General features: G+C 43.8%; 1 protein-coding gene across 1 annotated transcript; it reads left to right on the top strand.

Annotated features, from left to right (window-relative positions):
• Positions 1-740: 740 nt before the first annotated feature.
• map3k10 (mitogen-activated protein kinase kinase kinase 10) lies at positions 741-15,729 on the top strand. Its single transcript, XM_012830913.2, has 11 exons — positions 741-3,837; positions 9,195-9,375; positions 9,605-9,753; positions 9,949-10,124; positions 11,563-11,809; positions 12,056-12,178; positions 12,598-12,733; positions 13,608-13,720; positions 14,131-14,357; positions 14,502-15,027; positions 15,280-15,729. Exons 1-11 carry the CDS (start codon positions 2,958-2,960, stop codon positions 15,693-15,695), a joined length of 3,174 nt encoding a protein of 1,057 aa, XP_012686367.2. The 5' UTR covers positions 741-2,957; the 3' UTR covers positions 15,696-15,729.
• Positions 15,730-16,090: the final 361 nt, after the last annotated feature.

Genomic DNA, 16,090 nt, shown 5'->3' with positions numbered 1-16,090 from the left:
TGTATGTCCATGTGAAATGTGAAGACATGGGAGATCCAGCTTTTTGAAAACTAAGTTTACCATTTTAAGGAAATGTTTTGCTGTGTGTTTTAAATTCATGACAGGCCTAATCTCCAGGCCATTTATGACCAATTCTTAAACCTGCATCAGTCATGTCAATTTCATGACTCTTCCAGCAGGTGTCAATAAAGTGCCAACTAGTGTGTCAATAAAGTGTAGCAATTAGTGATTATTGAATGGTTATTATTGAATTTAATTGACAATCATGACAGTGTCTGGCATGATATAAATTGTTCTGTTGTATTACATGCAATTAGAAATTACATACTTCATTTGACCTTTCAAAATCGTTTGAGAATTTCCCCACACCGTGAATTTCCTTATTAGACTGGAATGTACTGACAAAATGAATGTAAAGAAGGTGAAGGTGCATTAATCCGTTTGTGATCTTTAATGAGTGCCATAAAATAAATAAATTATACAGGAAGATTATAGTTTAATGTAACATTTATGATGTTACTTGAGATTATTGGCCTATGCCCATTTAGGAAACAAATAACAAACGTGATATTGTGGTATTGTGGTTTTAACACACAGGTTGTCAGTTCAGATGACCGGTCCGTTCAGTTTACTTTTGTATGAAGTATCTAAAAGGATCCCATTTTAAACATTTCTCTTTTATCCTTGTTAATTACCCTTCCTTACCCCCATATCTAGTTATCATATTCACGTGAAAACTTGGTCATAGCCTGACGTAAGATCAAGTGGGGGGAAAGGAACTACTAGTCTGCATTACCCAGAAGTCTTATGTTCCACTCCCTGTCCAGCCGGTGCATTTGGATAAAAAGTCAATCGTTAACACCGCACCTGACAGCTTGGTTTATGGAATGGAACGCCTCCTGAGACTCGCGACTGGACCACCTGCAAACTCAAATCGATAAAAAGGGCAATCTTGATCATGACTGTGAATTAATGTTATTTTGATCGAGGAATTATAATTTTATCGACGAATAGCTTATTAGACAATTGAAACGAATCAGTGTAGGCTACGGATGTTGTGATATAGGCTATGCTAGCCCAGAAGAACCATTCAGAACAGCTCATGAAAAGCCTCGAGGACTGAATTTCCATTCTTTCTATTTTTTTATTATCTGAGGACTGGACCGCCATCTCAACGTAACCTAATAGGCTATTTATGGCAGGGTCATAAACCGTTGTCTTAGAGTTGTTACAGGGTTATTATTATTATTGTCGTTATTATTATTATTATTATTATTTTTATTATAGGCAGGCTACTACTATTATTTTTAGCATATCCTAGGCTACATCTAGCATGAACGTTTCTCATCATGAAGTAGCCTAGCTGGCATCGCTATTCGCTCATTTTGGTGACGGGAATTGAAGAGATGCTATCGCTTGAATCCACCCGGATTACATTGCACTTTATTCCTGGCCAAAAAGCTATGAGAAGCAAAATATTCTCATAGGCAATCAGAAGAAACGGCATTTTAATCGTTGTGCGTGTGTGAATCCTGTAGCCTTGGTCTGATGTTTTCTGGCATTCGACATCATCGCCCAGCTGAAACAACACAGACCGCTGTGACAGTAGGAGCTCATTGCTTCATTGCTAATGAAAGATCATCTTGGTGAACTCAACTTGAATATTGCATACTTTGCTTAATAACCTGCGAAAGATGTAGCCTATGAATAGCGGAACTGCATAGCATAATTGTTATTACGCGTTTGTTCACAGGATTATAAGGCTACTGACGTAGCAGGCTACGCTACCTTTATGGACTGTATGCGGTGTCGTTTTGTTTTGACGTTATTAAGCTTGTTTGTACGAGCCTGTGGTTATAATATAGTAGAGCAATATCTATTTGATTTGTTATCTCCTAAAAGAGGCAACTGAACAGATGTCCAGGTAGTCTTTGCAATTCCACTTACTTGATCTTAGAATGGACGAGTGCTTTTCTTAAAGACTACTAAGGACATTACACAGGCTTACATGGACTACAGGATTTAGACGAGGAAGCAACAGTACACATTATTAGGGTGTTGTTTGACCATTATAAACTGGTTGAAGGAGTTCCGTTATAGCCGAGAATTAATTTATTTTAGTAGTCGAGATTGAGACCATGCATGACAAAACAAGAACAAAAATAATATGTTACTAGGCACATATATAGGAGCACTTTGGTCTCACTGATAATGGCAATCCATGGTGCATAGATAAGGGTATTTATTTAATGTTGATTTATCTCAGCCACCTTTATGTTGTAGAGCCTTTGAGGAAGAGAAGGGTGCTTGGCAGCATTCTTTAGGTCAGAGGACGCTGCTGTTATAAAGTACAGTGTCATTAAAGTGTGGATTCTCTGATGTTTCAGATCAGACAAGAACACAGAGATGATGGTGATCCCCCTAAGTTTGCAGCTCTTACTTGCCATAACTGAAATTCAGGGTAGTTTAGCTTCTCAGGAGACTCTATGCAAGTGTCATAAGTCATTAAAGGAACTATGTTAGATTGTTGTGAATGTGTATCAAAGCCAATAATATAATATCCCTTATTTCAACTTTCAAAATGTCACCCTGTGGCCCAGATCAAGCCTTGTGTATATGAAGAGTTTGCATCAGTTTCTAGGGAAGTGGTCCTATGGACAGGAGGGATACTGTTAGTAAATGCCCTAGTCTTATTGTTAGATGTATATTCAGGATGTCAGTTGGCTGAGAGGGGACGGTTTAATGCTGCAGACGTCATAAATGGGGACACACAGACTGTGTGCAATTAAAAACATCAAGCAGCCATCCAGCGTGGAAAATTATCTGACCGTCCTACAGGGGCTCTGTCCTTTGGCTCCCCTGTGAGTTTGTCAAGTGGGCTCTGCATGGATGGTTTGTGTGAGCTGAAAGAAGAATTGCCCCGGCTGTTGAGACCCCACCGCTGACAACCGGTAGACATGGAGCCCCATACGAATCTGAGTGGCAGTGGCGCCTCACTGCCCTGCGCCAGCTGCACCAGTTGCGGCGGGTGCTACATCCCAACAACCTCCGCCTCATCAGGTCCCCCACACATGACTGAGCCCCCTGGCTTCGGTGACACGGAGAACGGAAACAGCTGGAACTCCTCCCTGGTTTCGTCCTCCAGCTCCCCGGACTCACACACCCACCCGCCCCCCGGAGGGGATACCCCCTACTGGACTGCGGTGTTTGACTATGAGGCCACAGCAGACGAGGAGCTCACACTGAGGCGTGGGGACTTGCTGGAGGTGCTCTCCAAGGATGCCAAAGTGTCTGGAGATGAGGGTTGGTGGACAGGCAAGATTCAGGACAAAGTTGGCATCTTCCCCAGCAACTATGTGACACGGCGGAATACCAGCTACCCCAAGCTGCCACCGGAGCGCTTGCTAGTCGGTGGAGAGTGTCCACTGGAAATTGACTTTGCGGAGCTGTCCTTGGAGGAGGTGATTGGCGCTGGTGGTTTTGGAAAAGTGTACAAAGGTGGTTGGCGTGGGGAAGAGGTGGCTGTGAAAGCAGCGAGGCAGGACCCGGATGAGGACATCAGTGTCACGGCGGAGAGCGTGAGGCAAGAGGCCCGTCTCTTTTGGATACTGAAGCACCCCAACATCATCGCCCTGCGCGGGGTCTGCCTTCGGGAGCCCAATCTCTGCCTGGTGATGGAGTACGCCCGCGGGGGAGCTCTGAACCGGGCACTGGCCGGCAAGAAGGTGCCACCCAGGGTGCTGGTGAACTGGGCCGTTCAAATTGCTACTGGGATGGACTACCTGCACAATCTCACAATTGTTCCTGTCATCCACCGAGACCTCAAGTCCAGCAACAGTAAGTACACATAAACTTCCTGCCACCGGGCGCGTAGATGGTCGTGCTTGGATTTTGAGGTCAACAGTTTTGTCTGTGAATAGTGGATTTGTACAACAGTGGAGACTATTATTCTTTCAATAAATGCACTCAGAGTTGATTGATAAAGGCTAATAAACACCACAAGAGAAGGTTCTAAAATATGTACATTTTTTATATGTATTTATGATGAACAATCAGCATTTTTAGACAGACCTGCTATTGTGGAACGTTTTATTTTCCTTACCAAGCCATTCTTTTCGTCTTATCATACTCTAGTGCCTCTCCTTTGGAATGCTGAGCTATTTTTGGTCTTTTGTGCCACTTACTGTTTAAAGATGCAGTTGCAATTGTGTATTGGAGGGAACACATCCACAGTTTGTGCTGCATCATGCTTATGGGCTGAGCATACATTTTGTGTGCATTTACTCAGTAATTCTACACCGTGACCTTGCCTTCACACATGAATTAGTTCTTTATGTGACTGAAGTGCCTGGAACAGCCATCATAGGATAGTTGTCTGAAGAAGTCACACGGTTGCTTATAATCCAGGTGCTTTGACTTTTCAGTGTCCTTCTTCACCTGCAGCCATGAATTAGATGAATTACTCGGACTGCTCTGAAGTAAAGTTTTTTCTAAAACAAGGAAGAGGCGTTTGACCTGTATTGAGTCAGTAAACAGTATGAGACAGTTCCCCAGAGTAATTAAGCTTAGTCAAAGGCTAAAAAGCTAAAAAAGCTCAAAACTGTACTAAGCCAATTGCAGAATCTTAAATTGAAATAGCTAACCTACATTTAAATGATCAAGTCTCCAGGTCGTAGATTAGTGCGTTGGAGCTTAACTTCACCCTACAAGGGAGCAAGTTTAACTCCAGTTTAATGTTTTCAAAGAAGAGAAGTGAGGGTGTGTGGTCTTTTGGACGTTATCTAAGATGCCACTTTAGGCTGTTTATTTATCTCTTGTTTGTTGTATTTATGCTAGTAAGTGCAAGAATGCCTGAAGGTGTATAAGAGCCCTTAAGATTTTAATAGAAATTACTTGTTATGTCTTAGGGGGATTTATATGCATATGTGTGTGTGTGTATGTGTGTGTGTGTATCTATGTGTGTTTTTGCATAGCAAAGCACACATTGTGGTTTCTCATGCCTCACTGTGTGTTGTGTAGGGGACTGTCAATAGTACATGTGTGTACATCTATGTATGTGTATTTATCTCCATGCTTGTATGTGTGTGTGTGTGTGTGTTTGAACTATTCAAACAATAAGGAAATATCGCAACAATATACTGCCTAGGCAGACGTTTACTAATGCTGTGTTTATCCTAAAACATTTAGCCAATCCCCTTTTACTTTTATTTGTCATTCATTTTCATACATAACAGATTATAATTCATTTTGGAGTCTGTTATAGTGCTTAAAAGTGTAATAGTTTTACAAAATAAGAATTGTGTAAATCTTCCCATTCTTTAAATCACTGGATTTTAATATGAGTGTTTTCAGTATTTTGGTATCGCCACCCAATTGCTTGCTTTTCTGTACTATAGACAATCCTGTGAGGCATTGTAGCTATCACCTTAAGTGTGTGCCAGTGCATTAGCAAAGCTCAAAAGGGAGTTGTCTCAAAGCATCAGTTGCTTGTAGACAGAGCAGTTACACTGGATATAAATGAACTACTCTGAGCAATGGGTTAACTACATGAAGGCATATACTGAAGGCTGTTCTTCAAAGACCTGCCCCCACCCCCCTTAGCCAAATCATCATAAAGAGAGGCTATACAGAGCCACCATCAGCTGTCTCCTCTGTGTGTATAATATCGAACTAATGTGTGTATAAAGGGAAATAATGCAGATGTTGGACTCACTGTTCAATCTCACTAGCATATAGTACAGTAAGAACACTGGTGTATCAAGACCCTATCCATGATTAAACGCTTGAAACGTTATTAAGTAAATCAGAAACATGGCTTGCTATGATAAACCGTTAGGAGTGTCTCAGACGTCTTCAGACAGGACAGATCAATTAGGTAGAAGAAATTACCAGAAAGAAATGCTTCTTCCTCCTCCCAGTGATTTAGACAATAACATCCACAGAAACCTATATTTTGTAGTTTATTTTGAAATTCAAGAGCTACACATTGATGGCACTCCACGCCGATTGGTCAAAGGGTCATTTTATTCCAGGTCAATGCCCTTTACAGACGCCATGGATGAAAACAGATCCAAGTGGAGCATTGCTAGATGGATGTAGTGGATCGCAGTAAATGTCTGTCTTCATATGCTAGGCTAGCATGTAGTAGTAAACTCTAAGATAATGGCGGGAAAAGCAAACACTCTGCACCATAATGAAGTTATGCCACCAATACTCCATATTCCAGAGTAGGCCTATGTGTTATACCACACCAATGCCACTATTCCCCACCTTCACCAAGTCTATGTGTGTGACACAAAGGGTAGGTCTAACTGAAAATGAGAGGATAAAGACACGTCCAGTACATCTAGATTCAGACTGATAAACAGGTACTACTTAAAGCAACACCATGAAACTATTTGACACTTTTTGAGGTATGGATTTATAGGCAACTAATTTAGGTACCATCCTCAAATTCGTTTTTTTGATAGCATATGGTCATGTGAAGGACAGATAAACACCTGTGTCTTTCCCACTAGTCATCAAGGATATGCACTTTGTAGTTATGTGTACCGGGCTGGAACACCCAGCGAAAATGGAAGAAAAGCTTTCACATTCATGACATTGTCAGCCAAAAGACCCCAGTTAGTGTGTTGGCAAGCTCCTATCAGTGTCGACTGGGTTGGAGGTGTTTGCAAGGTTTTTGCATGAATTTTAGGTAGTTAGCTTGCTAGTTTTGGAACAGAACTACTTATTGCTGCTTTAAAGAGTGGATGTAGTATCAACACACAAGGACCAGGACATTGTAATGATAGTATATGTAGCTTTCCCACATGACAGCACTGTAAAGAAAGAGGATAAAAAGCTAGAGAAACAACCGGGAAAGGGAAAGGGGAATTGGATAGAACTTGGAAGGGTGAGGGCCAAAGCGATTCCACAAGTGGGAGGAGCACTCAGGGCCATTGGGAAAGTGGCTTAACCAGATCCTAGGTCGTCTGAGCTCTCTGTCTTTGGACGAGCAGTCTGGCGAATGGCTCAGATGCATAACTGACTTGTAAGTCTGTGATTACCCTGTACATTTGCTTATTTAACCTTGTTAACCTGACTGACAGCGTCCCTTTTTAAAACACACTGACATCTCTGACACGCCACAATGGCATCTATCTTCTTCTGTGAAGAGCAGCAAGCACCACAGATTCTGCAATGTGTTGGCATGAAATATGAGGAACAAATTTGAGAAACATCTTGTTTCCCAGTCTGCAGTGATATCCAATAATAATACACACCACAGAATTTCAAATAGGTGGAACCAACGTTTCAGCACACTGAGTTTCCAGTGATGTACTTGTTCAGTGAAAAGATAATAAGTTGGTTGTCACAGTGCAGTTTAAATGCACTATAGCCACTAAATCAAACTAGCCTCAGAACAGACTACATATTTACAATATATACATTATCACGGTTTGAAGCATCAGAGTTACTCAGTTTTACCTTTTTGAGGGTATATTTTTGTAGCTAGGTAGTTTTTATCACATGTTCAAATTCATTTTGATGGGACATGGTCATTTGAGGGGGAGAACACGTCTTTCAATCCCACTATCAGCTTTTCACTGTGTAGTGTGTACAAGATGCAGTGGCCAAATATGTCACGGAAATGCATCAGTCAGAAGGCTGACTAGCTTTTATTATTGCCAGCTGTGCTGTTAGTGGGTTTTCAAGTCAAATGGCTGTTGTCTGTTAGCTAGTTAGCTTGCTAGTTTTAGACAAAATCTCCCTACTGCTACTTTAACCAATCGCTATTCAGCTATCAGATTACTGATACGGATGTCTACTTGAGTTGTCCTCTGAAGAGGTCAGTCTTTACATGCTGTGGTAGGGTGGCCAAAGATGGCCATCAGTCAGTACTCACTGGAGAGTGATCCAGCAATCATCTGTGTTTCAGGCGAGACATGCTCTTTTGCACATCAAACAAAGGCTGTGCTGTGTGCCCTGCACATCTGACTTTGCATACTGCTGATAAGAGGAAAGGCTTGTGCCCGCCTCTCCTTGCTGGATTCTACCCGGATACACACTGTTGTTGACACATCAAACATTTCCATAGCTGAGCCAACACACGGAAACACCCAAGGAAGGGGAATGTTCCCACACAGAGACTAGTGCTATGTGTCTGTCTAAATACTCAACTTGACATGCACTTCTTAGACATGTCCAGCTCAGGAGTGTTGTCTAAATACCCAAGTTGAAATGAAAAAAAAAAAAACACCTGCCAATAGCCATCATCAGCTAAATGTCATCAGACATACAGACACATAATGTGTGCGCACAAAATCAAAATGTGATGTTTTGCAATTTGCTGGCTTACTTATCAAATGCATTGTAATGTCATGAGAGAAATGACACCAGGACAAATTCCCTAACTAAAGGCTTTTCAACCTGAAAGTGTTGGTCATATTTTATCCAGTGAGACCTTGACAGGTGGCAGTGTGAGACCATGTGACCTGCTTAACCACACCCAGGCATTGCCTGATATATAGGGTTAGCAAAGGGCTTTAAAAGGCTATATTCTGCCATGATGACACACCTTAGCTATCACTGTTTGTCTCTCTCATCTTTCTACATGTGAAGTGCCAGCATGTTCACACATCCACCACTGAGTGGTGTAATGTTTCCCGTCTTATAAACTACCACCTTTAATTACTGGGGACGTTCGAAGATGGTCAGTGTGACAGGAAGAAACTATTTAAGGAATAATGTTCCACATAGTGTTGCATATTTTGCAGAGTACTGAAATTTAAAATGTAATTATAGATCCAGCAAAAAGGATGTAAAATGTAGAAGATATAGCAATGGACATTTGCATGGATTTCTCTGAGGTTACACAGTGGAGCACCCTGTTCTCATCACTCCCCAGAGACTAGTGTCGTCCTTGTTATTTGGAAGCCGTTAAAACAGCTTAGTCATTATTCTCTCAGCCTAAACCACTGGCAAAAAAGTATTAGTCCTTGTTCTTATTCATGCTAATTCAAGTGCTCTCCCTTTCTGATCTTTATAAAATATATGAGTGTAACCAACTACAATTTAATCACAGCTATGGCTAATACAGAGGGTATTGTTGAGAGTATCCGTTCTTAATATTCAGCATTTCTCTCCTCTTTCTCTACCAACTTGTCTGTCTTCTCCTGCTCCTTTCCTCTCTCTACATCTTGCACCATCAGTTCTGATCTTGGAGCCATTGGAGAGGGACGACCTATGGGGAAAGACCCTGAAGATCACCGACTTTGGTCTGGCACGTGAGTGGCAGCGCACCACCAAAATGAGCGCTGCTGGTACCTACGCCTGGATGGCACCGGAGGTCATCAAGCTGTCTCTGTTCTCCAAAAGCAGTGATGTCTGGAGGTAGGCCAACACAGAGGCAGAAGGGATGAAGTCTCAGTAGCTCTCTGCTTTCCCCTGTTAGAGGAAAGATAAGCACCAGAGGAAGAAATTGGCTTTAGAAATGTACTTTCAGTAAAGATAGTGAAAGGATAAGGGGTGGAGTTGGTTAAACAGTAAGCACTTATGGTGCATGATCCATGAAGGCTATCCCAGACTTCCTGTGACTTTTTTACTCTCCCTGTCTCCTCAGTTTTGGAGTTCTGCTGTGGGAGTTGTTGACGGGGGAGGTTCCGTACCGGGAGATTGACACGCTGGCCGTGGCCTATGGTGTCGCTGTGAACAAGCTGACGCTTCCAATCCCCTCCACCTGCCCTGAGGCCTTCGCACACCTGCTGGAGGGTAAGAGGTCACCACGTATTTCAGTGGATCTGAACTGAATGACAGTTCAATACCTATCTGTCAACAGCACATTTCTGTAATTGATTTATGATAGTGTACATTGATGATATGTTTTCTTCTTACTCAGCTACCCACTTCATTCTCACATTCTGTCTGTTCATGTCCGTCCGTCCTATTTCTCTGTCTGGCGCTCAGAGTGTTGGAGCCATATCCCTCACAGTCGCCCGTCCTTCGGAAGCATCCTGAAGTGCCTCCTGGCCATCGAGCAGTCAGCCATGTTCCAGATGCCTCTGGAGTCTTTCCACTCGCTGCAGGAAGACTGGCGGCTGGAGATCCAGCAGATGTTTGATGAACTCCGGGCAAAAGAAAAGGTGAAGAAGGAAGAGGGCATGGAGATACTCATACTTGAATGGAGATGACTTTTATCTGAGATTATCACAAAGTACTAATTGTAAAATATACACTATACGGACAAAAGTATTCGGTTGCCTGACCATTACACCAGCGGGGAGTGTAATGACATTGTATTCAAATACATATATACTTTAATATGGAGTTGGTCCCCCTTTTGCAGCTATAACAGCTTCCACTCTTCTTGGAAGGCTTTCCACAAGATTTTGGAGTGTTTCTGTGGGAATTGGTGCCCATTCATTCTGTAGAGCATTTATCCAACATCAGTGCCTGACCTCATTAATGCTCTACAGAATGAATGGTCAGGTGTCCGAATACTTTTGTCCATATAGTGTATGTGTGCAGGGCAGCTAAGATGTTAGCAATAAGAGAAAACATTAATCTAGAAGGCCTTATCCATGTAATGGCTTTAGGGACAAGGAAGTGTTTATGTTCAGTGTGGAACACGCAATAGTCAATAGATCTGAGTATTTATGTGACTCCTGTTTTGAGTGTTGTCTGCTGGATACTACTTACCCTGCTATAGATGTAGATTATTGCCATTATTATGTTTTGTATGGCCCAGGCATGGATTGGGAGCATGTTTAAAATACCAAACCACTCAAGTTATTGTTAGCCATCCCCCTTTCTTCTGCATTGATCTGACTTCCAGCAGATCTATTTTGAGGCCAACTGATCAAAAGGATGATCTGAGCATAGAAAGATGTTATTTCAGGGTGTTTTAAAAGACGTGTGAAACACTTCCCAAGACTCATCTTACAACGCAACATTAGCCGCTTGCAAGCTAAGCGAGTGCATGGAGCTGGTATGGAGTGACACACGTTCTCCTGGGGTGTGCCTCAGAGTGACTACTCTTCTCCAGTTGCACTCACATTACGAGCCACTGGAACGTGCCACCTGAACCTGCATGCGTTAATCGTTGTCTGGGCATCAAGTCATTGTCAAGTCATGGAAACCATCAATATTTCATACAGTTGGAACTACTTAACAAAGATGGCAGATAATGGTAACATATGGAGCAGAAGCCGTATAAAGATTTTGAGCTACATGGCAGATACACACAGTGATGTCACATGTGTAGAAGCTAAAAACAGGGATACAGGGGGTATCAGCTATAACAGTAGAAATTAGTTATTTTAATGAATAATTTATATTACAGTTAGTACACCCAAATCCTTAGCACGAACATAGATTTAATGAACATGAGTGCTTTATCTAAGGAACATTTTACATATATAAATTGCTATTGTTGTTGTTCACTCTTTTTAATGTTAGTATTCAGGATTTTTAATCCCATCCTCCTTCCATATTGTGGACCCTCTGGGTAGTACTAAACATCATAAATGTTGACCATAATCTTAACAGTAGTGCCTCCTCGTGTGTGTTTGAATACTGTAGGAGCTGCGCTCCTGGGAGGAGGCGCTGGCTCGGGCAGCGGAGGAGCAGCGAGAGCAAGAGGAGCAGCTCAAGAAGAGGGAGCAGGAGCTGGCCGAGCGCGAGATCGACATCGTGGAGAGGGAGCTCAACATCATCATCCACCAGATGTACCAGGAGAAGCCGCACGTTAAAAAGCGCAAGGGCCACTTCAAGAAGAGCCGCCTGCTCAAGCTGGGCCGCGACAGCAACTGCATTAGCTTGCCCTCTGGTGGGTAGAGATGGAATTTCAACCCACAAGGGTTATGTATCTACATTCAGGGCTGTGTTAAGGTGCAATAAAATGTTCAAACAGATACTCACAGAGTTAAAATCATGTCATGTCATGTTAAAGACATGTTAGTTCTGTCAAATTGGGGCTCTTGGTCAATTGAGATACACATATTGGTTTATTTCAATTACACGTATAGCTACATCTCTCGGATCCCATGCTGAATATTGAACATTCTTCCAACAGGATTCGAGCACAAGATCACTGTGCAGGCCTCACCGAGTGTGGACAAGCGAAAAATGCAGGGGACCGAGACCACCACTCCTCCTGCCAGCCCTGGAGTAATCCCTCGCCTCAGGGCTATCCGCTGTGAGTTCTGCCCTTCACACTGCATGAGGCGCTTGGGATCTGGGGCAGGATGTCAGTCAAGGGAATCTAATATGACAATCAACAAAAAATCAGTCAGACTATAACACATGTGGCACAGGCTTACAGCAATAGATGTTGCATTTTCAAGATGAAAATATTACTTTGATTACTTCATGATTTTGTGACTCTATGACTATATGATATGACTATATTTCCTGTAGTATTGTTTGAGCGGTAGGCAAAATAGTTCATCACTGTGGCAACACCGTGTCAGTTTGCCTAGAGTTGTGTGTCCTCTGCTGGCAGCACGGCGAGCCAGAGTGTCATTTGAACACTGGTGCTGCATCACTGTTCGCTCTCTGTCATCAGGAGGTTGTGGCTGTAAAAGCGTGGTTTGTTGTGGTTCGTTTGGCTCCCAGTGACACCCTGTGACGGTAGGAAGACCTGGGGCCGCTCGGCTGTGTGTAAGGAGGAGGTGGTGAGCTGCAAGAAGAAGGGCAGGACCTGGGGCCCCAGCTCCACACACCAGAAAGAGAGAATCGGGGGGGAAGACAGGTACAGCATCCAGACACTTAGCCCCTCAAAGAGATGGAGGGGGGAGGGATCCTTGTGGCTTTTAATCTATTTCCCAAATATAAGTAGACCAGAACACAACACTGCCGATAAGAGCTTGTACCGTGTAGAATGTAGTCCCCAACCCAAGGATTCTTAAGGCTGTGAATGTTTATGATGGCCCAACAATGGGCTGTGGGTGGTTGATAATAGCTCCTATCATTTTCTCCTGATGGACTACAGCTCTTAATTATTAATAGGTGCATGAAACTATTCTCCATCACTGTGATAATTAGGATCCCTGTCTGCCACTACGTAGATATCACTGTGGCTGCAGTTTAAGTGAGGCTTCATTTGAACATTTAACAATAGTAACAACTATGACAACAGTAATGATAGTGATAATAACATCAACTTTAATTGTATTAGATATGGGAAGTATACACTTTATAAAATTAATACAAATAGTAAACTATATATGACCATTTGTATTTGAATAACTGAAGACATATGATAATGTATATTTGTCCCAATAACTAAACAATTTTTTTATTTTTTTTAACAGCTCACATTTTTGTATCACTTGTAGTTGTTTGAATCCACTCACAATGTCTACAAATATTTGGTTTAGAGATAGTTGTCCCTAATCCCTATGCTAATTGAGATTTCATTGGGATTTAGATTTCACATTGCAGACACATCTGTTTAAATGTAGTCTCCCACTGAGATATGAAGTACTTGCCAAATTGCCTCTGTAAAAACTGTGATGGGATTGTGGTGTGAAGAGAAGATTTTTGTAATATTCATTTCCATTTGAAGCATTATGCATTAGCAATTTCCTGATAATTAGAAAGATTATCCTCTTTTCTTCTTTTAGATTGAAGTCCCTTGGCGAGGGATGCAAGACCTGGTCCTCCAGTGCACCCAATCTTGGGAAATCCCCAAAGCACATTCCTATGACAGCTGGTTTTTCAAGCTTAAATGAAATGGGTGAGTCTGTGTGGATATTTGCTCTGATTACTCACTGTGTACTCTGGGTGGCAATTGAGATCCAGGAATGTAATTTATAAAGGCTCCGAATGGGTGTGGGTGGTTGCGTGTTTCCTATAAGGCCTCTGGTGTTGTCACTTTGTTGTTGTTTTTGTAAGGTAGTTGTTTTATTAATGTGCTGCTTTTTATAGTTTAAGATTAGCTTAAGGCCTACTACAACATTATAATTTCTACATCCTTTAGGGGGGGCTGCTTGCAGTATTAACAAATTGTCAGCTCCACATTTTTTGTTTGTAGCTAAGCTATATCTTCATTCTTCTAATTAAAATAAAATTAGTATGCAACAAGAAATGGAAAGCGGGCAAGTTCAGTGGAGCGTACATCCATCCTGTCTCTCCTCTCTCCGACAGAGGAGAACTCTGAGGACTCCTCTCCATCCCAGCTGGAGGCCAGCAGTAATGGCTCCACGGAGGGAGGGCGCTCCTGGATGGGTGTGGGGTCGGCCGCCGGGGCGCACGCCGGCTCCCTCCACCGCTGCAGACACCACAAACACAGCAACCTGCTGCTGCTGGGCTGTGCCTCAGTCCTCGCCTCTGTGGGGCTGGGACAAGACCTCCTGCATCTGGGACGCCTGCAGGTGAATGGAGGGGGGGAGTTGTTCATTATGTGGATCAGTAGCAAATCAATGGCCCCTTCATAGTAACCATAATGCAAGTATGTATATACGTATGTATACATGCATATCAGTTAGATATCTGTGTTTTAATTCTGTCTTGTGTAGATAAGTCAAGATGAGCAGGAGGCCCGTGAGAAGAAGAAGGAGGGCCTGTTCCAGCGGCCCGGGCGTTTCCGCCGCAGCACCTCCCCGCCCAGCCACACCTCCCTCTCCCTGTCTCTCTCTCAGAGCCATCACCACGACTCCTCTCTAGGTTGTCTGGACCCCTCCCCCTCTGTCACCCTCCTCTCCCTCTCCTCGCTCTCCGACTGCAACTCCACCAAGTCCCTGCTGCCCTCGGACCCCGACGACCCGCTGCTGCCCTCTCCCGCCCTGCCCGTGGCATTGCCCACGGCGGCCCTCAACCCCCTGCTGGACCTGCGAGCCGAGAGCTTCAAGCGGGAGCCTAACCAGTCGCTCACGCCCACCCATGTGTCGGCCGCCATGACCTTGAGCCGCAAGCACCGCCGCACCCCGTCAGACAGCGCTATCGGGATGAGGTTTCAGCCAGTGGCGGTTCACCGGCGTACTCCCTCCGATGGCAGCGTGTACATTCCCCCCGTGCAGGCACTCGGCACCGCACCACGCCCAGGTGAGGCCTTCAGTATCCCCACTGACCATCTACACTACACTACACTACACTATCTATGTCACTGTTTTCATAAGGATGCAGGTCAACAAATGAAAGCATACATATAAATGTACACAGGAGTACATATATTTGTACGTGAAATTGTAACAAGCAAATTAACTATAATCCCTTCTTCCCTACCTAAACCATATATTTAGCATATATATGGCAATAGCAATATATATATAAATATATCTTTTTTTCTTCTCCCAGGTTCCTGTGACACTTTGACTATCCCCCATTTACCTGACCCATCCAGCCTACTCCCGTTAGTGCCTCGCCGCAAACCTCCGACTCTGGCGTCTGCTCCGCCGGCAGCCCACCACGAGAGCCTGGCAGGCACACACACGCCGGAGAGACCCACCACGCTGGAGTTCGTGTCGAGACCCAGACCCACGGCGCTGCTGCGGTCCCGCCAGGATCCCTGGAAGCTGGCGTCGTTCTCGCGGACCCTAAGCCAGTCTCCTGGCAGCAGCAGCGACAGCCTCCTGGGCTCCGGGGACAGCAGCGTATGCACTGCGCCGCAGACGCTCCTAGACATGGACACGGAGGGGCAGCACCAGGACAGCACCCTGCCCCTCTGCAGTCAGCACCCTCCCCCTTCTCTCTGTGGACAGCACTTCTCCTAGAGCCCCAGCCCCCCCCCCCCCCCCCCCCCCACACACACACACACACACACGTACCTCCGACCCCTATCACCCTTACTGATCCTGCAAGGGGCCCTTGCCTACTTCTTGTTTCTTAGAATATATTTCTGTACTCAGACTCCTCTGGTGGACTCGACAGAATCTAGCAGTTCAGGTTCAGAAGACGTGGCTTCATGCTTTCTTATGCAACAGTGATGAGGACTGTGAGAGTCTTTCCTGTGTGTGCATATTTTTAAATCTATTTAATGTGTGTGTGTGTGTGTGTGTGTGTGTGTGTGTATGTATGTGTGTATGAATGGATGGCCGCATTGACTGATAAAGGCAATCTGTAATATATCCAAATGAACGTCAACATAGATGTGTAATATATTCACATG

This window comes from Clupea harengus, chromosome 9 (assembly GCF_900700415.2).
Source record: "Clupea harengus chromosome 9, Ch_v2.0.2, whole genome shotgun sequence".
Lineage (NCBI taxonomy): Eukaryota > Metazoa > Chordata > Actinopteri > Clupeiformes > Clupeidae > Clupea > Clupea harengus.
Note: the sequence above shows the minus strand (reverse complement) of the source record. Positions and strands in the feature narration are given on the sequence as shown.